This window comes from Theobroma cacao, chromosome 4, assembly GCF_000208745.1.
Source record: "Theobroma cacao cultivar B97-61/B2 chromosome 4, Criollo_cocoa_genome_V2, whole genome shotgun sequence".
NCBI lineage: Eukaryota > Viridiplantae > Streptophyta > Magnoliopsida > Malvales > Malvaceae > Theobroma > Theobroma cacao.
In genome coordinates, this window is record NC_030853.1 from 1,478,977 (window position 1) to 1,501,034 (window position 22,058).

The following is a 22,058-nucleotide window of genomic DNA, read 5'->3' on the forward strand; positions in this document are numbered from 1 at the left end:
AAAAAAAGATGAAAAGAGTATTAATTTTTTCAATAAGATACGATTTTAAGCAAAAAGAAAATCAAATTTAACTTTTTAAGTTAAAAGTACATGCATTTTATTATTGAACCAAATACCTAAATTTTTTGGATGTAAGTTACAAAATTAATAGACATAATAACTCTTAATTATTCAAAAAAATTTAAATAAGTCATTATTTTTTAATTACATTCAATCAAATTTTTATATCTTTTAATTTAATCTGAATAAATTTTTATAAATAATAATTAATTAATTATTATTAATCAAAATATCATGTAATTTTGATATTACATATTAACATTTCGTAATGAATCATGATATAAATACGTGACTTTCTTCATTTTTTACGTGAATATGATATTAATGCACGTAAATATAAAATAACAAATGATATTTTAATTAATGATAATTAATTAATTATTATAAATAAAAACTTATTCAATTTAAAATAAAAATATATAAATTTAATTAATTGTAATAAATGAATAAAAATTTATTTAAATATTTTTTAAATAATTAAAATTTTTTTCAAACATTATATAAGTTTATAACTTAAAAGCTAAAAACAGGAAAAGAATGAAAAAAACAAAGGGAGTAAACGCCTAGAGCCATGGAGGTTTTGGCCTTATTCACGTGAATGATTATTAATGCAAAAGAGGAACCTTGTGCTTCTAAAAACTCACATCTACACCGTCTCACCCCTCCCATCACCTATAACTCCCCATTTTCTTTCTGTTCTTGGGGTTTTTAACGTTGAAGCCCCTCAAAAAATCTCTTTCCAAATTGCATATTGCCCCATATGCCACCCCCAATCCCATCTACAGCCAAACGAAATCCAGATAACAACACAATCCATGCATCCACCCAATCACCTTTTCCCACATGTCAGAAAAAAGGACCTTTCCCAATCACCATCACCCTTCTGACACCTAAGCCCCCTCCTCTCCCCTCCCCCCACTATAGTCAAGTCTGCCCTCTCTTTCACTCTTAAATATCCCTCCCCTTTATCTTCCACTTTCCCTCTCCTGAACCGAACACTAAAAGCCGAAAAAACCAAACACAAAAACTATGTGCAACAAGAACTCAGGAAGTAGAAGAAGAAGAAGAAAGTCGAAGTCCAGTAGTGTTTCTCTCAAAGCTTCTCGTAAAACCAGAACGAAGACAAGAAAACCAAAGTACCTCAGCCTTCTTCACCTTGAAGAAAACCTACCTCAAATGAACCTGAACACCAACACCAGCAGCAACAACGACAACAACAAAAGCAATCACCAACAGCAACTTAACTTGTTTCCACTTCACCCTGAAAACTTGGTTGAAGACAAAGATACCCAGTACGATAATGTTTGTTTACTTTTCAACACGACGGAGGAAGACAACGTCCACGCTGTAACTCTTAATGGTATTTTAGACGACGAAAGTAGTGATTATAAGAACGAAACGACGACGACGACGACCACCACCACCACCACGTCTGACGAGAGTCCTCTGTCGCCTTCTTTGACGTACGGGTATAGCGGTGAGGATCATACGAGGTCGCTTGAACGGTCGGCTATGAAAGGGAAGAAGGAGAGAGATGAGAGTGAAGAGAAGTGGGTGGTTTACTCTGAGGTCGTGGAGAAGAAGGAGATGGAGGAGGTGAGTAGCTGTGACGGCGGAGGCGGCGGCGACGGTGGTGGAGACCGTGGTGGTGCATGGTGTATCAGTAGTGGTAGTATTATTAGTAAGAAGAAGATGAAAAAGTTGTTGGCTTTGAAGCTTGATTACCAGGAGATCATGAATGCTTGGTCTGATAAGGGCCCACTTTACATTGAAGGAGAGTCCCCACACACTGTCCCGGACTTGAACGATGCTGCCCATGTAAGATCTCAACCCTTGATCAAACATTGCATAATTTTAAATCACTGTTTTCCTTTGTACTACTAGTACTTTATTTATTTATTTTTTGTAACTTAGTAACACAAAATTTTATTTTATTGATAAATATGCGCATGCAAGAAACACATGGGGAATTTTTGTTTTTTATTTAATGTTTTATTTTGAATATGGTCGAAATTTTTGGTGCCCATACTTGTTTGTTTAGAGAGAGAGAGAGAGAGTGGTGCATAATGGGATGGATAGGTCATGGTTTGGGTAATATTGTGTTGGTGGTACTTGTTTGATTGAAATGCTTGTAGTGGAATCAGTGGGACTATAGGTTTTGCACTTTTTGCCTTTTGCTTTTCTGGAGTTGTGGCCCAGCTTAGCAACATTTGGTTAGTTGATAAAATAGACTACCTTTTCGGATTATATAGTTTGCAGTTACCATTTTTTTATGTATTGAGGAACATATTGTAGTTGTTAACTTTTAAGACAAAATCAATTTAAGTTTGGGATGTTTTGAATTAGTTTTTCCTGTTGTTCGAGTTTGGATGATTTCAAGTTTAGGTTGGTTCAAGTTCGGATCATTTCGAATTCAGGTCATTTTAGATTTATGTCAATATGGATTCGGGTCGTTTTGGGTTGGATTGCTAATGCCTTTCAGCTGTTTGCTTAATATCCATTTTAGTTATTAATAATTGCTACTGCACCATATGAGAAGTTTTAAGTAGTAAGAAACAACCCTAGAACTTCTGCTTTTACATTTTTACCTTCTACCATTTGCGTATGTGATGAAGTAAATGTTAACAATCCAAGTATCTTTACATTGTGACAGGTGCTAGGGGATGTTTGGGGTAGTGTTTCTGATGTATGGAGGGTCCCGGAAATGGTTACTAACAATGTTGGTAGCTTCAAGGTCAAGGAAGAATATGAGGGGAAAGAAGATTGGAGAAGGGGGCATAGGGAAGCAAGTGTGTTGAGATACAAGGAGAAGAGGCGAAACAGGCTCTTCTCTAAGCGTATCCGGTATGAAGTCAGAAAGCTCAATGCTGAGAAGCGCCCCAGGTTGAAGGTAACCTCATTTTGCTCTCTCCTTTCAAGTCTTTCTCCTTTCTCTTCAAGGTCCTGATTTAAACAATACTTGAATTATGGTTGAGTCCTTGGTCTCTAGCTTCCTTTAGCGTAGTTCAAGTTCAAAGTTTTTCTTAAGTATAGCTTAGTTCAAGGTCTCCTTGATCCAACGTTGATCATGATGCTGGCATATCTGTACTGTGTTTTTATTTAAACCTTACCAGCAGATTCTAATTGAGATCATAAACATGTTTTCTTTTTTGCGTTCACAGGGTCGATTTGTGAAGAGAGATTGAGGAAGTGTACAATCTTGGAGATGATCTTGCTTCTTGGAACGATAATGGCCATAGATTGTATTAGCCAATCTCTTTTAGTTCATTTGTGTGCATTTTGCATAGCATGGACATTATGCTAAAACAAAAAATGAAAATTTACATAACCCTTTGGAACCATACAAAGAGGGAGGAAGAAAAAAAAAATTGAAGCAGCTGTAAAAGAACTAATGCTATTTTCAATCAGAAAATCTCAAGTTCGAATCCTGAAGAGAAGGGGTTTTCTTTTTTGAGATGAAAGAGGGTCATAATGTATTTGTCCAAAGCCTGATGAACTTTTATATGTACAAATAAAAAGAAGAGAGTAAAAACAAAATGCTGAATTTGAGTGGAAGAGAACAATTTACGTACTGCAGTTCATCTTCCATGCCGATAGAAGAAGTCAATATTCCAGTTTTTCAAGTGAAGTTGATATATGCTTGCTGCTGTTTAAACCAGGATCATAAACTGGGGTGGAATTCTTGAACAGATTAAGATTTCTAGTGAATTAAAATGGAGGCAAATAAGAAAATTACTGATATTTGTTTTCTCAATAGTCTAGAAAGCTACATGATCAGACCTTTCACCTATGAAATTTGGCTCTGCAGTATTAGCTTTCAAGCATTTAAGTTTCCAACCTCTCAGGTTGCTATTACATTTAAGTTTGCTTATCCACCTGCAAAAGTTGTCACCATGCCTTGACCAGTGGAGCAGCAGGCATGGTTACTTGTTAATATCAAGTTGAAATCACCATTAGGTACCGATAAATTTCTTTCGGATGTCAATGTTTAGGGATTAGGATATGATTTGAAAATAGCCAATTCAAGGGATTGGAGCTTGACTGTTCAACTCATTTGTTTGGGCTTAATCACTTGGTTTGGGCACCACCCAAACTATTCTTTGTTTTCTTTTCTGAAAAATGGTTTTGAAAGAGTGGAGAAAAGGAAAAATGGTCCCGAAATCTAGTAGGCAGCAACAAGTCAATCCGGTCAGTTTCATTTGTTGGCCCAGAAAAAATGACGTTATGACGTTTGAGAAAAGGCTCCATGTGGGAAGCTGCTTATCCAGTAGCGCTGAATTGTATGCTGTCTCTACAGTCAAGAACTACATAGCTTGGATCATGCAAGCACGCCTACAGGAAATTTTGCAAGTGTCTTTGTCAAAGGAGTCTCATAGTGCTTTGTAAGCACTAATTTCAATTGAAGAGATAAAACCAAGAATGTTCTATCTTCAGAAGAATAAGGTCCTAAGGTCTACTGGCTCCACAACTTATTTTTTCAAGAAAATTTGGAGTATAGTGGAGCAGATGTTGTAGCAACTATTTCACACTTCTTCAGTGCTGGTGACGTGCTCACTCTTGAACTCAACCATCATAACTCTAGATCCCACAATGCCCAATCCTTATCACATTTCAGAGTCTAGACCAATCTCTTGCTATACTATCATCTATAAATGCATCACCAGGGTCTTAGTTAGCAGGTTTAAAAAGTGTTTGTCTTCTCTTATTAGCAAAAACCAAAGTGTTTTTGTAGAGGGTAGAAGTTTGGTGGATAATGTACTCATGACTCAGGAGATGGTAAAAGATATGATAGATCCACTCTATCTCCTAAGTTTACCTTAATGATTTGAAAAAGGAATTTTTTTTTAAAGGTATTTTGAAATAGGCATTTGACTCACTAAATTGGTGTTTTATCTTCAAAGTTTTAGTTGCTTTGGGGTTCCCTCTGGTTTTATCACCTGAACCAACAGCTGCATACACACTTCTAAATTTTCTGTTGTTATACATGGGGGATTGGTTGACCTCCACTATCATCTCAAATGTAAAAACATTCAGCTTACTCATCCGAGTCTTACTGACGACATAATAATCTTTTGCAAAGGCACAATTGAGTCTGTTACAACTGTTAAAGAGAATTCTCCATGACTTCTTCAAGGTTTTTGGTCTGAAGCTGACAATGCTAAGAGTAAATTCTTCTATTTTGGTGAGTCTGCTCATGAAGATTCTAGCCATTCTTTTACAGGTTTCAAGTATGGTACCTTGTTAATTAAATAACTTGGTGTTCCACTGGTGACTAGGAGACTGATAGAACATGATGGTACTCCTTTGCTAGAAAAGATATCAAGCAGAATCAATGACTGATATATGAAATATCTTTCCTGTGCTGGGAGGCTTCGCTCAACATGGGGATCAAGAGAAAAAAATTTTCTATGTAAGCTGTCAAGGCAGTCTTAGCTAACATAACTTTTTGATGTTGAGTGAATTTGCCAATATAGAAGAGTGGGTTTTGAATACATTGGTGCAAAATGGGGCCTATTATTTGTTTGGCATTAAATTTTCTCCAACATACCCCATGGAGCACTAACCGCCATGAAGAAGAGGTCATAGGCCTGCTACGGACAAGGTTTATAGCTGGTAGCAAATCAATTCATGTGTAAGCTAGCAAAGCAAAGATGTTATCAAGTCAATTTCAATAATGTGATCTTTTTGCTTCAATTCTTTTTTCTTTTGTTTTTTTTTATTTTGTTTTGATAGCTTGGGAGGAGAATTTGAAATTGAGAATTCAAGAATAGCAGCAATATAATACCGCTCATCCTCCTGTTTGGGCAGCATTCCATTGGAAAAAAGATTAAAGGGTACCAAAAATGGAAAAAGACTGAAAAATTGTGTGTTTGATTAGAGTTTAGGAGTGAAGTGGTTCTGCAGTAGCCTCACTTGGATAATTGTGTGTTCATCCTCATCCAAGAGTAAGGATTGCTGCAGTTCCTGGTCTACAAAAGTACCCAAGATTTTGATCAGTTTAACAATAACATGCCTTGTAGAACAGTCGGAAAAGCAAACAAAAAAGATGATGGTTTCACAGGATTTGAGTTATTGTGGAAGCTGTTCATTTGTCATCCATTTGAGATCAGTGCGGATGGTCAAGTCCTCAACCACTCTTTAGCACAAAAGTTAGTCGCAATCACAAGAAAATTAATAATTATCAGCTCAAGAATTCCCTTCTTTCAAATGCATTGTCCTTCATTTTGTTCTTATTATTATTTTTTACTAAACTAAGTAAAACTCCACAGGAAAACAAAATTGGAGTACCTATTTCTCATTGTTATGTAATCACTGAGAATTGGATGGAGCTTAAAAGATTTGTGCTATATATGATCATAGATTAGTAACATGGAGCTTGTTTAATTATGTTGAAAGAGTTATTATAGTCTTAGCTAACAGATTCCATCTTGACCCTCTGCTATCTGATCAGAACTGTGACCCTAAGGCAAGAAGGAAGATGGATTTCAGAGAAGAAGTTTAAGAGCAGTAGCTATTCAAGGCCTGGAAGCCTTGCTTTGGCGAGTTTTCGCATGCAAATTCTAATCCTTAGTGTAATAACATAGATAGTTTTAAGCAGAAACATACCTCACCCTGATTGAAGTTTTGGGATGACAGGAGGAAATCAATGAAGTGAAGCAGTGGCATAAAATTAAGTTGACAGAAGAGCAGAGAGCACAAAACTGCTCATGCACAGGCCCTTTCTGTGTATGTTCAGCTGTGCTCTCTATCTTCTGTCAACAAAATGCAATCATCATGGCCTGTCAAGGGAAAGCCAGCTTTGAACTTTTCTTCACCTTCTTTGCACCACGGAGGAACATCCCTTTTGAAAGGACAGACAAAAGTTACACATGTTCACATAAGAATTTGGAACTAGATATTGTTTATCTTCATATCTGGATAATTCTCCATTCTTTTTTATTTGGAAAGCTCTCTAGATTGACAAGGGAAGAAGATGGATGGAGAGGGATGAGAAAAGTTGGTTGAGAAAGGGCACTCAACTGTGAAAATGGGACGAGAAAGGGAATCCCCTTGTTTATCAACATCACATTGATTAAGCACATATCAAGTAATTATCTTCTTTCACTTTCACTTTCTTGGTGGATTTTCTTTCAGGTGGAAACTAAACTTGGATCACTTAGTTACATGCATTTCCCAATCCTACCGGTGTATTTTATTTTAATAATAATATCAATATTGACATTGAAACTGCTAAACTATTGAAAGAAAAAAGAAATAATATATATAAAAATTGTCAATCTTTGTGTTTCAGGGTGTAGTGATGAGACAGGAGCTAGCTAGAACTCAAAAAGCAGGGTCAATGGAGCATAATTGAAGCATCATTGTGCAACATACTGTTGCTAAAAAAAGGAATGTGGGCATCCTAATCGACATCATGTTCATCAGTCTCTAGCACTTGAGAGTCATAAGAAGGTGGGGGCGGCATTTGGTCACATCGGATGCCTGTCCATTCTTCATATCCATAGTGAAAATATAAAGAAAAACCTCTAATCTCCATTCTCCAAATACTAATAAATACTTTTTTATTAGTATGATAATGGGATTATTATATTTTTTTCTCAATTAATGGAAATTTTTTTATTAATAATGTTGAAGATCATTTCAAGGAAGATCATATATGATAGCTGCATGGTTATAAAGACATAATGTAACAATAGAAATCTAAATATAATACATATTTATCTTTAAAAATCAGAAATACTCAACAATAAAAGAACATAAAAAAAAATATAAAAATCAATCCAAAATTTCACTTACCAAAAACCACCGTAGGACAAAAACATTGCAACACCTACAACAACATAAATCTAACTTCAATTTTCACCCAACAAGAACCATTAAACAACTCCCAACCACTATAGAATAAAATCCATCGAACCATTACCACCTTCTTACCCTTTCTTCTCCCCTTCACCAAATTTTTGTACTTAAATTTGATAATGGGATTATTATTATTATTCTATACATGTTGATGGAATACGAAAGGTTTTTAAAGTTTAGATATTTTTATTAATTAAGAATTTTATATATATATATAAACGACAGCAATGTTCTACATTAGATGAGAAACTTACTTAAAAGTTAAAAAAAAACTTTGTATTAATGATTTTATTATAATAAAATCCATTAGATATTTGCCAATAGGGAGTATTCTCTTTGCCATGACATTTTATTTTTTGGAATAATTTCTGTTTTATTTGAGTATTATTTTTGTGTCACGTTGCTCAAGTGATAATATATTCTAAGGTAACCCCTGAAGTTCAGTGATTGATAGGAGGAACTAAGCTGTGAAGAGGTAATTTCCTTTATCAAAGGGATTGATTCCTTAATTAATCCTTTAAGAATGCAAGAAATTCCGTCATTATGTTTCAATTATATGAAGCTAAACAGCTTGCATTCCAAATCCCATGTTTTAATACATAACTTGAGTTATGTTCTCCAATGGTAAATGATTTCAATCATGGTTCAATCACAGTTGTCTAATTAAGGCCACCATGAACACCAAGAATCATGCCTAGAGATCATTGGACTTCCATATATTATTGGTTTCCGAGCTTATAAATTCTAGAGTTCTGCGATTCTGCCAAACCACAGCAATTCTTAGAGAGTGAAAAAGAGTGTAAAGGTAACAGATAAGAAGCAATGGAAGGAAAAGCCATGATAGTTCTTGAGCTCTTGCTTATGGTTGCACTGGTAACGGGGCAACCTGGTAGCAATACTCCTCCTGCTCCTCAAACACCAGGAGCTATTCCCGCACCAAATCCCCCTACAGTCCCAGGTGGTCTTCCTTCCCCTGCGATCCCTGGTAGCGATCAGCTTCTCCCTGGTGGCGGTATGCTCCCCCCTGGTGGTGGTCTGGTGATTCCAGGTGATGGTGTGGCTCCCCCTCTATACCCTGGTGATGGTGTGGTTCCCCCTCTAATCCCTGGTGGTGGTATTATTCCCCCTTTCATTCCAGGCATTGGTATTGATCTTCCTAAGCGTAAATGTGTTGGAAAGTGTGCTCTCCTGTGCCAGAGATTTAAGAGAAACCGCTTTGCTGCTAAGATTTGCGCTGGTCTTTGCATGCTACGATGTGGAATTCGAATGTCAAATGTTGTTTACAATTGCACTGAGAACTGTGCACATTCTGTCTCCCCCATTTCAATCTCGGGTACATATATAATTTCACTACACTTTTTCTCTTTCATTCATACATGCAATTCAACTAGATTTTCAAATCTATGATTAATGTTTGGTATTCTTTTTGTGTTGCAGATGCCCGTGAAGCACAGAGTTTCGTGAATTCCTGCTATGAACGTTGCAAGAATAACTAGATTTTCTTTGATAGTACTAGAATTTTCTTACCACATGAGAAAACTTGTCAGGATCATCCTATTTGAGAATAAAAGAGCAGAAGAATGAGAGCTATGCATTGTAATCCAAGTTAATATTAATAAAAGCTTTCTTTATTGAACATTGTTTCTTTCTCTATGTTTCATCATTTTTGGTTAAGAATGATTACCTGAACCAGAATAGTTACAATCTTTTTGTTCAAAGCAAACAAAGTACAGTCTTCAAACATTGAAACACCAAGCACTGCAAGACTTCTCCAATTTCTTGATGAAAATTTGAGCTATATATAATTGTTTTGAACATAGTTTCAGTAGCAAGCTAAACGGCAATAATCTACTTAGCTTTGGGAAATTTCCTTTGCCACATTTCATAATGTGTGCCCAAGATTTGTACTACATCACCAATGTTGAGATATGCTATTGAAATAAGCCTTCTTGAAATTCATTTTAATGTTCTAAAGAGAAAAAAAAAAGTTGTCCTTTATGTTCCTTGAAAATAGAATCACTTGTTTACGTCATTTAGGTTCTTTGGCTATATATAACTTTAATGTTTTCACTTGTTTATGTAGAATCAAGAAATGTTGTATAATTTTAATGTTTTCACTTTTTTATGTAGAATCAAGAAATTCTGTCATTTAGGTTCTTTTTTTTTATATAATAAAATATTACTTTTTAAGTTTTAAGTGGAATTCAATTTTTTCTTTTTTTTTTTTATAATTGGAAGGGGATTTAAACCCTGCTATTTAGACAGAGAGATAATACACCAACTAATAAGTCAAATGCTTGAGTGCGAATTGAGTTGTTTCTTGCTTATGCATCTTCTTTTTTTTTTGGGAAAGGTTAGAATTTTATCGCTGAATTTGTCTCAAACAGAGATTAACAGGAACAAAGTCAAAGGACTTGCTGGAAAACAAAAGTGTCCCCAAAGAGAGGACAGGCAGAAAGATGAGAGAATCCTCATAGGCCACAAAACCTATGTGAAAAGGACAAAGACAAATCATTCTAACCTAGAGAAAGGAATGGCTTTCGTCTCATGAGCATTGACAACATTAGGAATCTCAACCATGTCCGGGGTCGTTGAGATTAGCCAAGAGCAGTAGAATCTTGGTGTGTTCTTCCTGGGCAGATATCAAAGTAAGCTTTGAAGTTGGAGGTTCTCAAAACCCCAGCTTTTGCGAGGCCGTCTGCCACTGAATTGGCTTCCCTTGGGATGTGAGAGAAGGATATACCAGTGTGGCTACGTAGACAAGACTCAATAGCATTTGAAATAATTTTCATGCGCCATGGAACTTTATTGTGGTCTTGGATCCAGTTAATGACATTAGAAGAATCACATTCAACTTCAAGACAGTGGGTAGCAGCCCAAGGGGAAGAAAGAATGAAACTAATTCCTTCCTGAATGGCTTCAAATTCTGAGTAATATGATTCCTCCATACCAATGTGCATAGAGAAGGTGCTTCTTATATAGCCAAGGTGATCCCTGAGAACCTCTCTGATGTCAGTAGGGCCAGGTTTGCCTTTTGCCGCTACACCAGAATTTAATTTGAGATATCTTAGTGGTGCAGGTGACCAGCTGGTGCTTACCTTGTGCTTTGGGTTTTTGTAACTGCTAGAAAGAAGATTAGGGTTAAATATATAGAGGTCAGTGGGGATTTGCCCCATTTGCCACTTCCCTTTGCACCATAAAGAGAGTCTAAGAAAGGGCATGTCTACAATCTGCTTAACGTCAAACTTCTTACCTCTAAAACTCGTCTCATTTCTGCATAACCATAAGGTCCATAAGTTGGCAAAGAACAACATTTTCTAATCGTTCAGTGCATTTATATGTATTCAACAAGTAAATAGATTCCTTTCAGGAATTGAGACTTGAAAAAGGAAACATGAGCCTTAGAGCTAGACAGCAGAGAGCAACACCAACTAAGATAAAAGAACAAGAAGTTCGTGCCCCAAAGTTCATCCTTCCAAAAGATTTATCTTCGGCTAAACAATTATCACTTTAATTAGTCCTTTCCCCCCTCTATATAACAATTGATAAATGATAGAGGAAAGTAAATTTTGTATAGTAATTTCTTTTTATTATTTTCAAGATATTCACTAAACAATAAGAGAAGGCCAATTTTTCTGATCATTAATGCCTTGAAGCAATTCTATCTACCATTTGGTCTGTGTGATGTTCATTTTTTTCTCCCTTGATTGTGGCTATTTCAATGTTGTCAATACAACTGGTCTTGATTGCAGTACCAGTGAGGGATTGATTATAGGAGTTTATGTCCAAACCTTGTTAATATGATGAATTCCTGATTCTGTTTTTATAAATGACCAAAAATTATATGTTGTCAGAATGTAAATGATTTCAATCATGGTTGAATTCAATCACAGTTGTCAGCAGTCACAAAAAATAAGGCACAGTGATTTATGGAATTTCCATAGATTCTTGGGGTTCCAAGCCTTTAGATTCTGGTTTCTGCAATTTTGGCCGAATCACGGCAGCTTTTCAGAGTGATTAGAGGTAACTGTTAAGAATCAATGGAAGGAAAAGCCATGAAGAGGTCTGGTGCAAACAGTATTGCCCTTGCTCATGGTTGCATAGCAGTGGGGCAGCCTGAGATTTGGTTCCTCGTTCCCTTCTAATCCCTGGCATTGGCATTATTCCCCCTCTAATTCCAGGCGTTGGCATTGATCTTCCCAAGCACAAATATGCTGTCCAGTGCCCGAGATCCTGGAGAAATCGCCTGGCTGCTAAGCTGTGTATTAGAACGTGCATGATTGGATGTGGAATCCGAATTGGATGTTGTTTATGATTGCACTCAGAATCGAGCAGATTCTAATGTCCCTCAATTTAATCTCTGGTACACTAATTGATCTCATCAGAAGGAGAATTCCTTTCATATGAACACAAAGCCAACATGAACATGCATGATCCTTGAAGGAAATTGTATTCTTATGTTTCAAATCTATGGTGGTTTACTTCCTGATATTCTTACTCTAATATCATTCTTTTAACTTCATGTACAAAGAACTAGCAATGGAAGATTAATTCTACTTCATTTCACATACAAGATATTAATTCAAGTAAATTTTACTTACATCTTTTATAATTTTAATTTTTTTCATATGATATTTTGTAATTTTTTTCTGGATTAATAACTTATGGATAACTTTTGTTTTCAAAAGAGATTAGACTGTTCATTTTATTTAATAAAATTACAAAGATTCTTTTAAATGTGAATATATAAACTAATTTTGAATTAGATGTGTTTTGATAATTTTACTAGATAAAACTTAATAACCTAATCCTTATAGAAACAAAAATTATCCACATGATATTACTCGAAAAAACGAAAAACTCACATAAAATTAAAAATATAAAATATGTAGGTAAAATTTACCTTATTAATTATATAAAATATGTATTACTTGTGGAAAACAAGTTATTTTCAAAGGGAAAGAGAAAGGAAAAATGGCCCTCAAGAGTTAAAGAATACCCCCCAAAATTCAAACTAGCAGTAAGCAATAAATCAATCTATGCATGGTCCAAAGCAAGCACGAGAAAGAACCATTGAATAATTTGCTTGTAGAAATAGAATCTAAAAAGATTTATCCAATCTCTCCCCGAAGAAAATGAGTTTGTCCTCGTCGGGACCTTTTTCTTCGGCAGTTTCTCCCTCATGGAAAACAGGAAAACTACTTTTGTCGTGTTTGAAGCTAGGGACAAAGCCAGGGGTAGATGGGTGGCCATGGCAAAGAATAAAAAAAAAAAGGTTTTTTTTTTTAAAATGGGACTTATGCATAACGTGTTTTTGACAATAAATTTCTTCATAATTTTAATTGTTTTTAGTCAAGAGAATTAAAATTTGGACAAAATTACTCTTAATGAAATCGACCCATTTATTTGACTCCGCTTCTCAACTCGAAACCTATTAACTGGTCAAGTATATTTAGATTTGCGCCTTAAACTGACTCATATTTTTTGAGTTTTCCTCACCAGATTATTCATCTCTGGAGTATTCCTTACTAGAAAGAAAAATAGTTAAGTATTTTGAGTATTTTGGAGTAGTTTTTAATACACGAAGAAAACCTGTGAGCGTTTTGAGTATTTTTAAACATTTTAGAGTGATTTTTGATATATGAAGAAAAACTTTTAAACATTTTGAGCATTCATATTCGTTAATTATGTTGTTAAATGGAATATAGTTTATCGTTTGAAGTTGTTGATCTTATTAAATGAAATTCAGTAGTTTTTGTGATTTTTTAGAATTACGTGACTAGTTTTTAGGCATTGCGTGACTGACTTTAGATATTTCGTGATTGACTTTGGATATTGCGTGACTAATTTTTGATAAGACATTGCGTGATTAGTTTATGATAAGGTATTGCGTGACTAGTTGATAGGCATTGCGTGACTAGTTTTTGATAAGACATTGCGTGACTAGTTTCTAATAGGGCATTGCGTGACTAGTTGATAGGTATTGCGTGACTAGTTTTTGATAAGGCATTGTGTGACTAGTTGATAAGCATTGCGTTACTAACTTTGGGTATTGCATGACTAGTTTCTGATAAGGCATTGTGTGACTAGTTTCTGATAAGGCATTGTGTGACTAGTTAATAGGCATTGCGTGACTTGTTAGTAAGGCATTGTGTGACTTAGGTATTACTTAAAAATTAGTCAGGCAATATCTAAAAATTAGTCACGTAATACCTAAAACCAATCACGTAATACTTAAAATCAATCACGTAATACCTAAAAACTAGTCACACAATGATTAAATCACGTAATACCTAAAAATCAGTAAACTCAATTTTGGGATTTTATGAATAAACCAATATACTCAAGAACCTAAAACACACATTTTTTTTTTGCTAAGCCATGAAATTGTGCATTTCATAAAAGATAAGTTACAAAACTCCATAACCCTTCAAAGTAAGAGAAAATATATACCTATCGGGAGGCCTTGCTTACTCCCCTTATACAAAAACAAAATATATCATCTTTACAAAATATTTCCTGAACAATTTCAACTCAAAATCTCATAAAAAAAATCAAAATCTCTAGCAAATATGCTTAACAATCATCCCAATCTCAAATACAACAAAACCGTGAACCACCATAAAACTCATCAAACATGCTTTAGCTGTTCTTTTTCCTTGAGCAAAATCGCTGCTTACAAAGAGCAAAATCGCTGTTCATCGCCCTTAAGAACCCCAAGATCCACTATCCAAAAAAATAAAATAAAATAAAAAAGAGCTTAATATCAGTTCTGTAAATTGGATGGCGAGATAGACATATTTGAGCAAAGAGAGAAATCAAGATTTAATTTTGAAATTTTTATCTGGATGGTAGGAGAGAGAAAACTGAAACCATTTTAATTTATCTGAAATTGTTTAAAAGGTAATGTCAAAAATTGATAAAAAATAGTTAAAATTATAAAAAATAATATTTTTGAATTGGGCTTACGAAAAAGATTTTTTTTCATAAATTTCTTAAAAAAGAAAAACCAATGGTGTAAAGACATTCAGACTTGAAACATGTCTTGCAGTAAACCACGACAATGATTTGTGTCATGTAGTAGAACAAATCTTAGTTATAAAATGCGAACATAACTGAGTCACATACCCTTGTTATTAACAATTCAAGGTTGACATATTTAATTCGATCATATCCTATGCATGAGCTGTACTCCAAACAAAGAATAGACTTGAAACAAAACCATCGCCTTATACTTTCATTCCGGAAATAAATAGGAAAAGACTGTTCCAAATTGTTATACTTTGTTTATGTATCTATGCATATGTTGATTGGTGTTTGGCGACTCAGGTATCGACACAGTCAGAATTACTTCATTAAGAGAAGTGCGAGGGATGTGTAGAACTAAATTTGGATAATACTAACATACTTGTCAGCTCATTCAACAGTAAGCATTGCTGCATTCATGATCTAAATTTCAGAAATTTTGGGTTTCAGAGACATGCCTTGGAGGACAAACAGGGAAAGAGAAATAGTGCTGTCACAAGGTTTGAGTTACAGTAACGCAGTTTTTTGGGCTAACAATTTATTTTTGCTAGTTTATGTAATGATTCACATTTTTGGGGCATTTTCTTGTTATGTTTTTTCTCCCTGTTTTAGTAAGTAAAACTTAAGGCTCTTGCCCTTTATGAAGTTTCTAATAAAACTCTCGTGCCTTTCAAAACAGGAAAAAAAAATCCTTGACCAAATTCTTTCACAACGATTAGTCATAATCACTAAATAATGATCAGCTGATCAAGACTTCGTAGCCTTTAAATTAATGCATTGGCTTCCAATTATTCTTTTATTTTGAAAAAATTAAAGACTCTGCAGGAAAAATGATGCTACCTCCTGTCAGTTATCATTGCATGTCATGGAAAACCATCAAAAATGTGTGACAGTTTGACCAGAAAAATATAGACATGCTGAACAGGAATTTGAGAACCATAACGGCAAGACAAGAGTGGCGATAGCAAAAGCTGTAAGGTGGGAGAAGGAAGAAAAACAGAGGGTTTTACTTGGTCAGTGTAGGTGGAAGACCTCCATATTTAAGGGTCAATTCCCAAGGATATTAAAGTAATATCCTTGTCTTTTTGGATGGTGCAATTTGTGGATGTAGGAAAGGTGCTTGACTGACAAAAAAATGGTGCAAAATCAATGACTGATCTATGAAATATCTTTCCCATGCTGGGAGGCTTTGCTCAACTTGGGGACTACGAGATGAAATTTTTCTATGTAAGCTGTCAAGGCAGTCTTAGCTAACATAACTTTTTGATGTTGAGTGAATTTGCCAATATAGAAGAGTGGGTTTTGAATACATTGGTGCAAAATGGGGCCTATTATTTGTTTGGCATTAAATTTTCTCCAACATTTCCCCCTCAAAAAGTAGGGAATAGTTATCATCCATTGTTGTTTATGCCGGTGTTACATTTTTCACCCCATGGAGCACTAACAGCCATGAAGAAGAGGTCATAGGGCTGCCACGGACAAGGTTCATAGCTGGTAGCAAATCAATTCAAGTGTAAGCTAGCAAAGCAAAGATGTTATCAACTGAATTTCAATAATGTGATCTTTTTTCTTCAATTCTTTTTTCTTTTGTTTTTTGGTTTTGTTTTGATAGCTTGGGAGGAGAATTTGAACTTGAGAATTTAAGAATAGCAGCAATATAAGACCGTTCATCCTCCTGCTTGGGCTGCATTCCATTGGAAAAAAGATTAAAGGGTACCAAAAATGTAAATAGACTGAAAAATTGTGTGTTGGATTAGAGTTTAGGAGTTAAGTGGTTTTGCAGTAGCCTCCTTGCTTGGATAATTGTGTGTTCATCCTCATCCAAGAGTAAGGATTGCTGTAGTTCCTTGTCTAGAAAAGTACCCAAGATTTTGATCAGTTTAACAATAACATGCCTTGTAGAACAGTCGGAAAAAGCAAACAAAAAAGATGATGGTTTCACAGGATTTGAGTTATTGTGGAAGCTGCTCATTTGTCATCCATTTGAGATCAGTGCGGATGGTCAAGTCCTCAACTACCCTCTAGCGAAAAAGTTAGTCGCAATCACCAGAAAATTAATAATTATCAGCTCAAGAGTTCCCTTCTTTCAAATGCATTGACCTTCCTTTTGTTCTTATTATTTTTTTAACTAAACTAAGTACAACTCCACAGGAAAACAAAATTGTAGTACCTATTTCTCATTGTTATGTAATCACTGAGAATTGGATGGAGCTTAAAAGATTTGTGCTATATATGATCATAGATTAGTAACATGGAGCTTGTTTAATTATGCTAAAAGAGTTATTATGGTCTTAGCTAACAGATTCCATCTTGACCCTCTGCTATCTGATCAGAACTGTGACCCTAAGGCAAGAAGGAAGGTGGATTTCAGAGAAGAAGTTTAAGAGCAGTAGCTATTCTAGGCCTGGAAGCTTGCTTTGGCGAGTTTTCGCATGCAAATTCTAATCCTTAGTGTAATAACATAGATAGTTTTAAGCAGAAACATACCTCACCCTGATTGAAGTTTTGGGATGACAGAAGGAAATCAATGAAGTGAAGCAGTGGCATAAAATTAAGTTGACAGAAGAGCAGAGAGCACAAAACTGCTCATGCACAGGCCTTTTCTGTGTATGTTCAGCTGTGCTCTCTATCTTCTGTCAACAAAATGCAATCATCATGGCCTGTCAAGAAAAATCCAGCTTGGAACTTTTCTTCACCCTCTTTGCACCAAGGAGGAACATCCCTTTTGAAAGGACAGAACAAAAGTTGCACATGTTTACATAAGAATTTGGAACTAGATGTTGTTTATCTTCATATCTGGATAATTCTCCATTCTTTTTTATTTGGAAAGCTCTCTAGATTGACAAGGGAAGAAGATGGATGGAGAGGGATGAGAAAAGTTGGTTGAGAAAGGGCACTCAACTGTGAAAGTGGGATGAGAAAGGGAATCCCCTTGTTTATCAACATCACATTGATTAAGCAAATATCAAGTAATTATCTTCTTTCACTTTCATTTTCTTGGTGGATTTTCTTTCAGGTGGAAACTAAACTTGGATCACTTAGTTATATGCATTTCCCAATCCTAGCAGTGTATTTTATTTTAATAATAATATCAATATTGACATTGAAACTGCCAAACTATTGAAAGAAAAAAGAAATAATATATATAAAAATTGTCAATCTTGGTGTTTCAGGGTGCAGTGATGAGACAGGAGCTAGCTAGAACTCAAAAAGCAGGGTCAATGGAGCATAATTGAAGCATCATTGTGCAACATACTGTTGCTAAAAAAAGGAATGTGGGCATCCTAATCGACATCATGTTCATCAGTCTCTAGCACTTGAGAGTCATAAGAAGGTGGGGACGGCATTTAGTCACATCAGATGCCTGTCCATTCTTCATATCAATAGTGAAAATATAAAGAAAAACCTCTAATCTCCATTCTCCAAATACTAATAAAAACTTTTTTATTAATATGATAATAAGATTATTATGTTTTTTTCCCCATTAATGAAAATTTTTTTATTAATAATGTTGAAGATCATGTCAAGGAAGATCATATGTGACAGCTGCACGGTCATAAAAGACATAACGTAACAATAGTAAAGAAAATAAACAACGCCTAAATATAATACATATTTATCTTTAAAAATTAGAAATACTCGACAATGAAAGAGCACCAAAAATAATATAAAAGTCAATTCAAAATTTCACTTAACAAAAATCACGGTAGGACAAAATCCATTACAACACAAACAACAACATAAATCGAACTTCAATTCTCACCCAACAAGAACCATTAAACAACTCCCAACCACTATAGAACAAAATCCATTGAACCATTACCACCTTCTTACCCTTTCTTCTCCCCTCCACCAAATTTTTGTACTTAAATTTGATAATGGGATTATTATTATTATTCTATACATGTTGATGGAATACGAAAAGTTTTTAAAGTTTAGATATTTTTATTAATTAAGAATTTTTTATATATATAAACGACAGTAATATTCTACATTAGATGAGAAACTTACTTAAAAATTAAAAAAAAAACCTTTGTATTAATGATTTTACTATAATAAAATCCATTAGATATTTGCCAATAGGGAGTATTCTCTTTGCCATGACATTTTATTTTTGGGAATAATTTCTGTTTTATTTGAGTATTATTTTTGTGTCACATTGCTCAATTGATAATATATTCTAAGGTAACCCCTGAAGTTTAGTGATTGATAGGAGGGACTAAGCTGTGAAGAGGTAATCCTTTATCAAAGGGATTGATTCCTTAATTAATCCTTTAAGAATGCAAGAAATTCCGTCATTATTTTTCAATTATATGAAGCTAACAGCTTGCATTCCAAATCCCATGTTTTAATACATAGCTTGAGTTGTGTTCTCCAATGGTAAATGATTTCAATCATGGTTCAATCACAGTTGTCTAATTAAGGCCACCATGAACACCAAGAATCATGCCTAGAGATCATTGGACTTCCATATATTATTGGTTTCCGAGCTTATAAATTCTAGAGTTCTGCGATTCTGCCAAACCACAGCAATTCTTAGAGAGTGAAAAAGAGTGTAAAGGTAACAGATAAGAAGCAATGGAAGGAAAAGCCATGATAGTTCTTGAGCTCTTGCTTATGGTTGCACTGGTAATGGGGCAACCTGGTAGCAATACTCCTCCTGCTCCTCAAACACCAGGAGCTATTCCCGCACCAAATCCCCCTACAGTCCCAGGTGGTCTTCCTTCCCCTGCGATCCCTGGTAGCGATCAGCTTCTCCCTGGTGGCGGTATGCTCCCCCCTGGCGGTGGTCTGGTGATTCCAGGTGATGATGTGGTTCCCCCTCCATTCCCTGGTGATGGTGTGGTTCCCCCTCTAATCCCTGGTGGTGGTATTATTCCCCCAATCATTCCAGGCATTGGCATTGATCTTCCTAAGCGTAAATGTGTTGGAAAGTGTGCCCTCCAGTGCCAGAGATTTAAGAGAAACCGCTTTGCTGCTAAGATTTGCGCTGGTCTTTGCATGCTACGATGTGGAATTCGAATGTCAAATGTTGTTTACAATTGCACTGAGAACTGTGCACATTCTGTCTCCCCCATTTCAGTCTCGGGTACATATATAATTTCACTACACTTTTTCTCTTTCATTCATACATGCAATTCAACTAGATTTTCAAATCTATGATTAATGTTTGTTAATCTTTTCGTGTTGCAGATGCCCGTGAAGCACAGAGTTTCGTGAATTCCTGCTATGAACATTGCAAGAATAACTAGATTTTCTTTGATAGTACTAGAATTTTTTTACCACATGAGAAAACTTGTCAGGATCATCCTATTTGAGAATAAAAGAGCAGAAGAATGAGAGCTATGCATTGTAATCCAAGTTAATATTAATAAAAGCTTTCTTTATTGAACATTGTTTCTTTCTCTATGTTTCATCATTTTTGGTTAAGAATGATTACCAGAACCAGAATAGTTACAATCTTTTTGTTCAAAACAAACAAAGTACAGTCTCCAAACTTTGAAACACCAAGCGCTGCAAGACTCCTCCACTTCCTTGATGAAAATTTGAGCTATATATAATTGTTTTCAATATAGTTTTAGTAGAAAGCTAAACGGCAATAATCTACTTAGCTTTGGGAAATTTCCTTCGCCACATTTCATAATGTGCTCAAGATTTGTACTCCATCAACAATGTTGAGATATGCTATTCAAATAAGCCTTCTTGAAATTCTATTTCTATATTTTGGCTATTAATTTTAATATTCTAAAGTGAAAAAAAAAGTTGTCATTTATGTTACTTGAAAATAGAATTACTTGTTTATGTCATTTAGGTTTCTTGGCTATACATAACTCTAATGTTTTCGCTTGTTTATGTAGAATTAAGAAATGCTGTCATTTAAGTTCTTTTTTTTTTCTATAATAAAATACTACCTTTTAAGTTTTAAGTGGAATTCAGTTTTTTTCTTTTTTATAATTAAGGAAGGGGGATTCGAACCTTAATATTTAGACAGGGAGATAATATGTCAACTAATAAATCAAATGCTCGGGTGCGAATTCAGTTATTTTTTGCTTCTGCATCTTCTTTTTTTTTAAAGGTTAGAATTTTATCGCTGAATTTGTCTCAAAAAGAGATTAACAGAGACAAAGTCAAAGGACTTGCTGGAAAACAAAAGTGTCCCAAAGAGAGGACAGGCAGAAAGATGAGAGAATCCTCATAGGCCACAAAACCTATGTGAAAAGGACAAAGGCAAATCATTCTAACCGAGAGAAAGGAATGGCTTTCGTCTCATGAGCATTGACAACATTAAGAATCTCAAACCATGTCCAAGGTCGTTGAGATTAGCCAAGAGCAGTAGAATCTTGGTGTGTTCTTCCTGGGCAGATATCAAAGTAAGCTTTGAAGTTGGAGGTTCTCAAAACCCCAGCTTTTGCGAGGCCGTCTGCCACTGAATTGGCTTCCCTTGGGATGTGAGAGAAGGATATCCCAGTGTGGCTACGTAGACAAGACTCAATAGCATTTGAAATAATTTTCCTGCGCCATGGAACTTTATTGTGGTCTTTGATCCAGTTAATGACATTAGAAGAATCACATTCAACCTCAAGACAGTGGGTAGCAGCCCAAGGGGAAGAAAGAAAGAAATTAATTCCTTCCTGAATGGCTTTAAATTCTGATTAATTTGATTCCTCCATACCAATGTGCAGGGCCAGGTTTGCCTTTTAACGCTCCATCAGAATTTAATTTGAGATATCTTAGTGGTGGAGGTGACCAGCTGGTGCTTACCTTGTGCTTTGGGTTTTTGTAACTGCTAGAAAGAAGATTAGGGTTAAATATATAGAGGTCAGTGGGGATGTGCCCCATTTGCCACTTCCCCTTGCACCATAAAGAGAGTCTAATAAAGGGCATGTCTACAATCTGCTTAACGTCAAACTTCTTACCTCTAAAATGGTCTCATTTCTGCATAACCATAAGGTCCATAAGTTGGCAAAGAACAACATTTTCTAAACGTTCTTCATTTGAGGGGGTGAAACAGTGCATTTATATGTATTCAACAAGTAAATAGATTCCTTTCAGGAATTGAGACTAGAAAAAGGAAACGTGAGCCATAGAGCTAGACAGCAGAGAGCAACACC

The 22,058-nt window shown here is 35.3% G+C and overlaps 3 protein-coding genes across 3 annotated transcripts; all 3 read left to right on the top strand.

Annotated features, from left to right (window-relative positions):
- Nucleotides 985–3,636, top strand: LOC18600895 (zinc finger protein CONSTANS-LIKE 7). The gene is made up of 3 exons (XM_007031624.2): nucleotides 985–1,878; nucleotides 2,714–2,950; nucleotides 3,222–3,636. Exons 1-3 carry the CDS (start codon nucleotides 1,090–1,092, stop codon nucleotides 3,243–3,245), a joined length of 1,050 nt encoding a protein of 349 aa, XP_007031686.2. The 5' UTR covers nucleotides 985–1,089; the 3' UTR covers nucleotides 3,246–3,636.
- LOC18600896 (retinoic acid receptor RXR-beta) lies at nucleotides 8,657–9,520 on the top strand. The gene is made up of 2 exons (XM_018119359.1): nucleotides 8,657–9,253; nucleotides 9,358–9,520. The coding sequence occupies exons 1-2, from the start codon at nucleotides 8,743–8,745 to the stop codon at nucleotides 9,414–9,416; spliced, it is 570 nt and encodes a 189-aa protein (XP_017974848.1). The 5' UTR covers nucleotides 8,657–8,742; the 3' UTR covers nucleotides 9,417–9,520.
- On the top strand, nucleotides 19,439–20,230 carry LOC108661717 (protein diaphanous homolog 1-like). Its single transcript, XM_018119358.1, has 2 exons — nucleotides 19,439–20,035; nucleotides 20,140–20,230. Exons 1-2 carry the CDS (start codon nucleotides 19,525–19,527, stop codon nucleotides 20,196–20,198), a joined length of 570 nt encoding a protein of 189 aa, XP_017974847.1. The 5' UTR covers nucleotides 19,439–19,524; the 3' UTR covers nucleotides 20,199–20,230.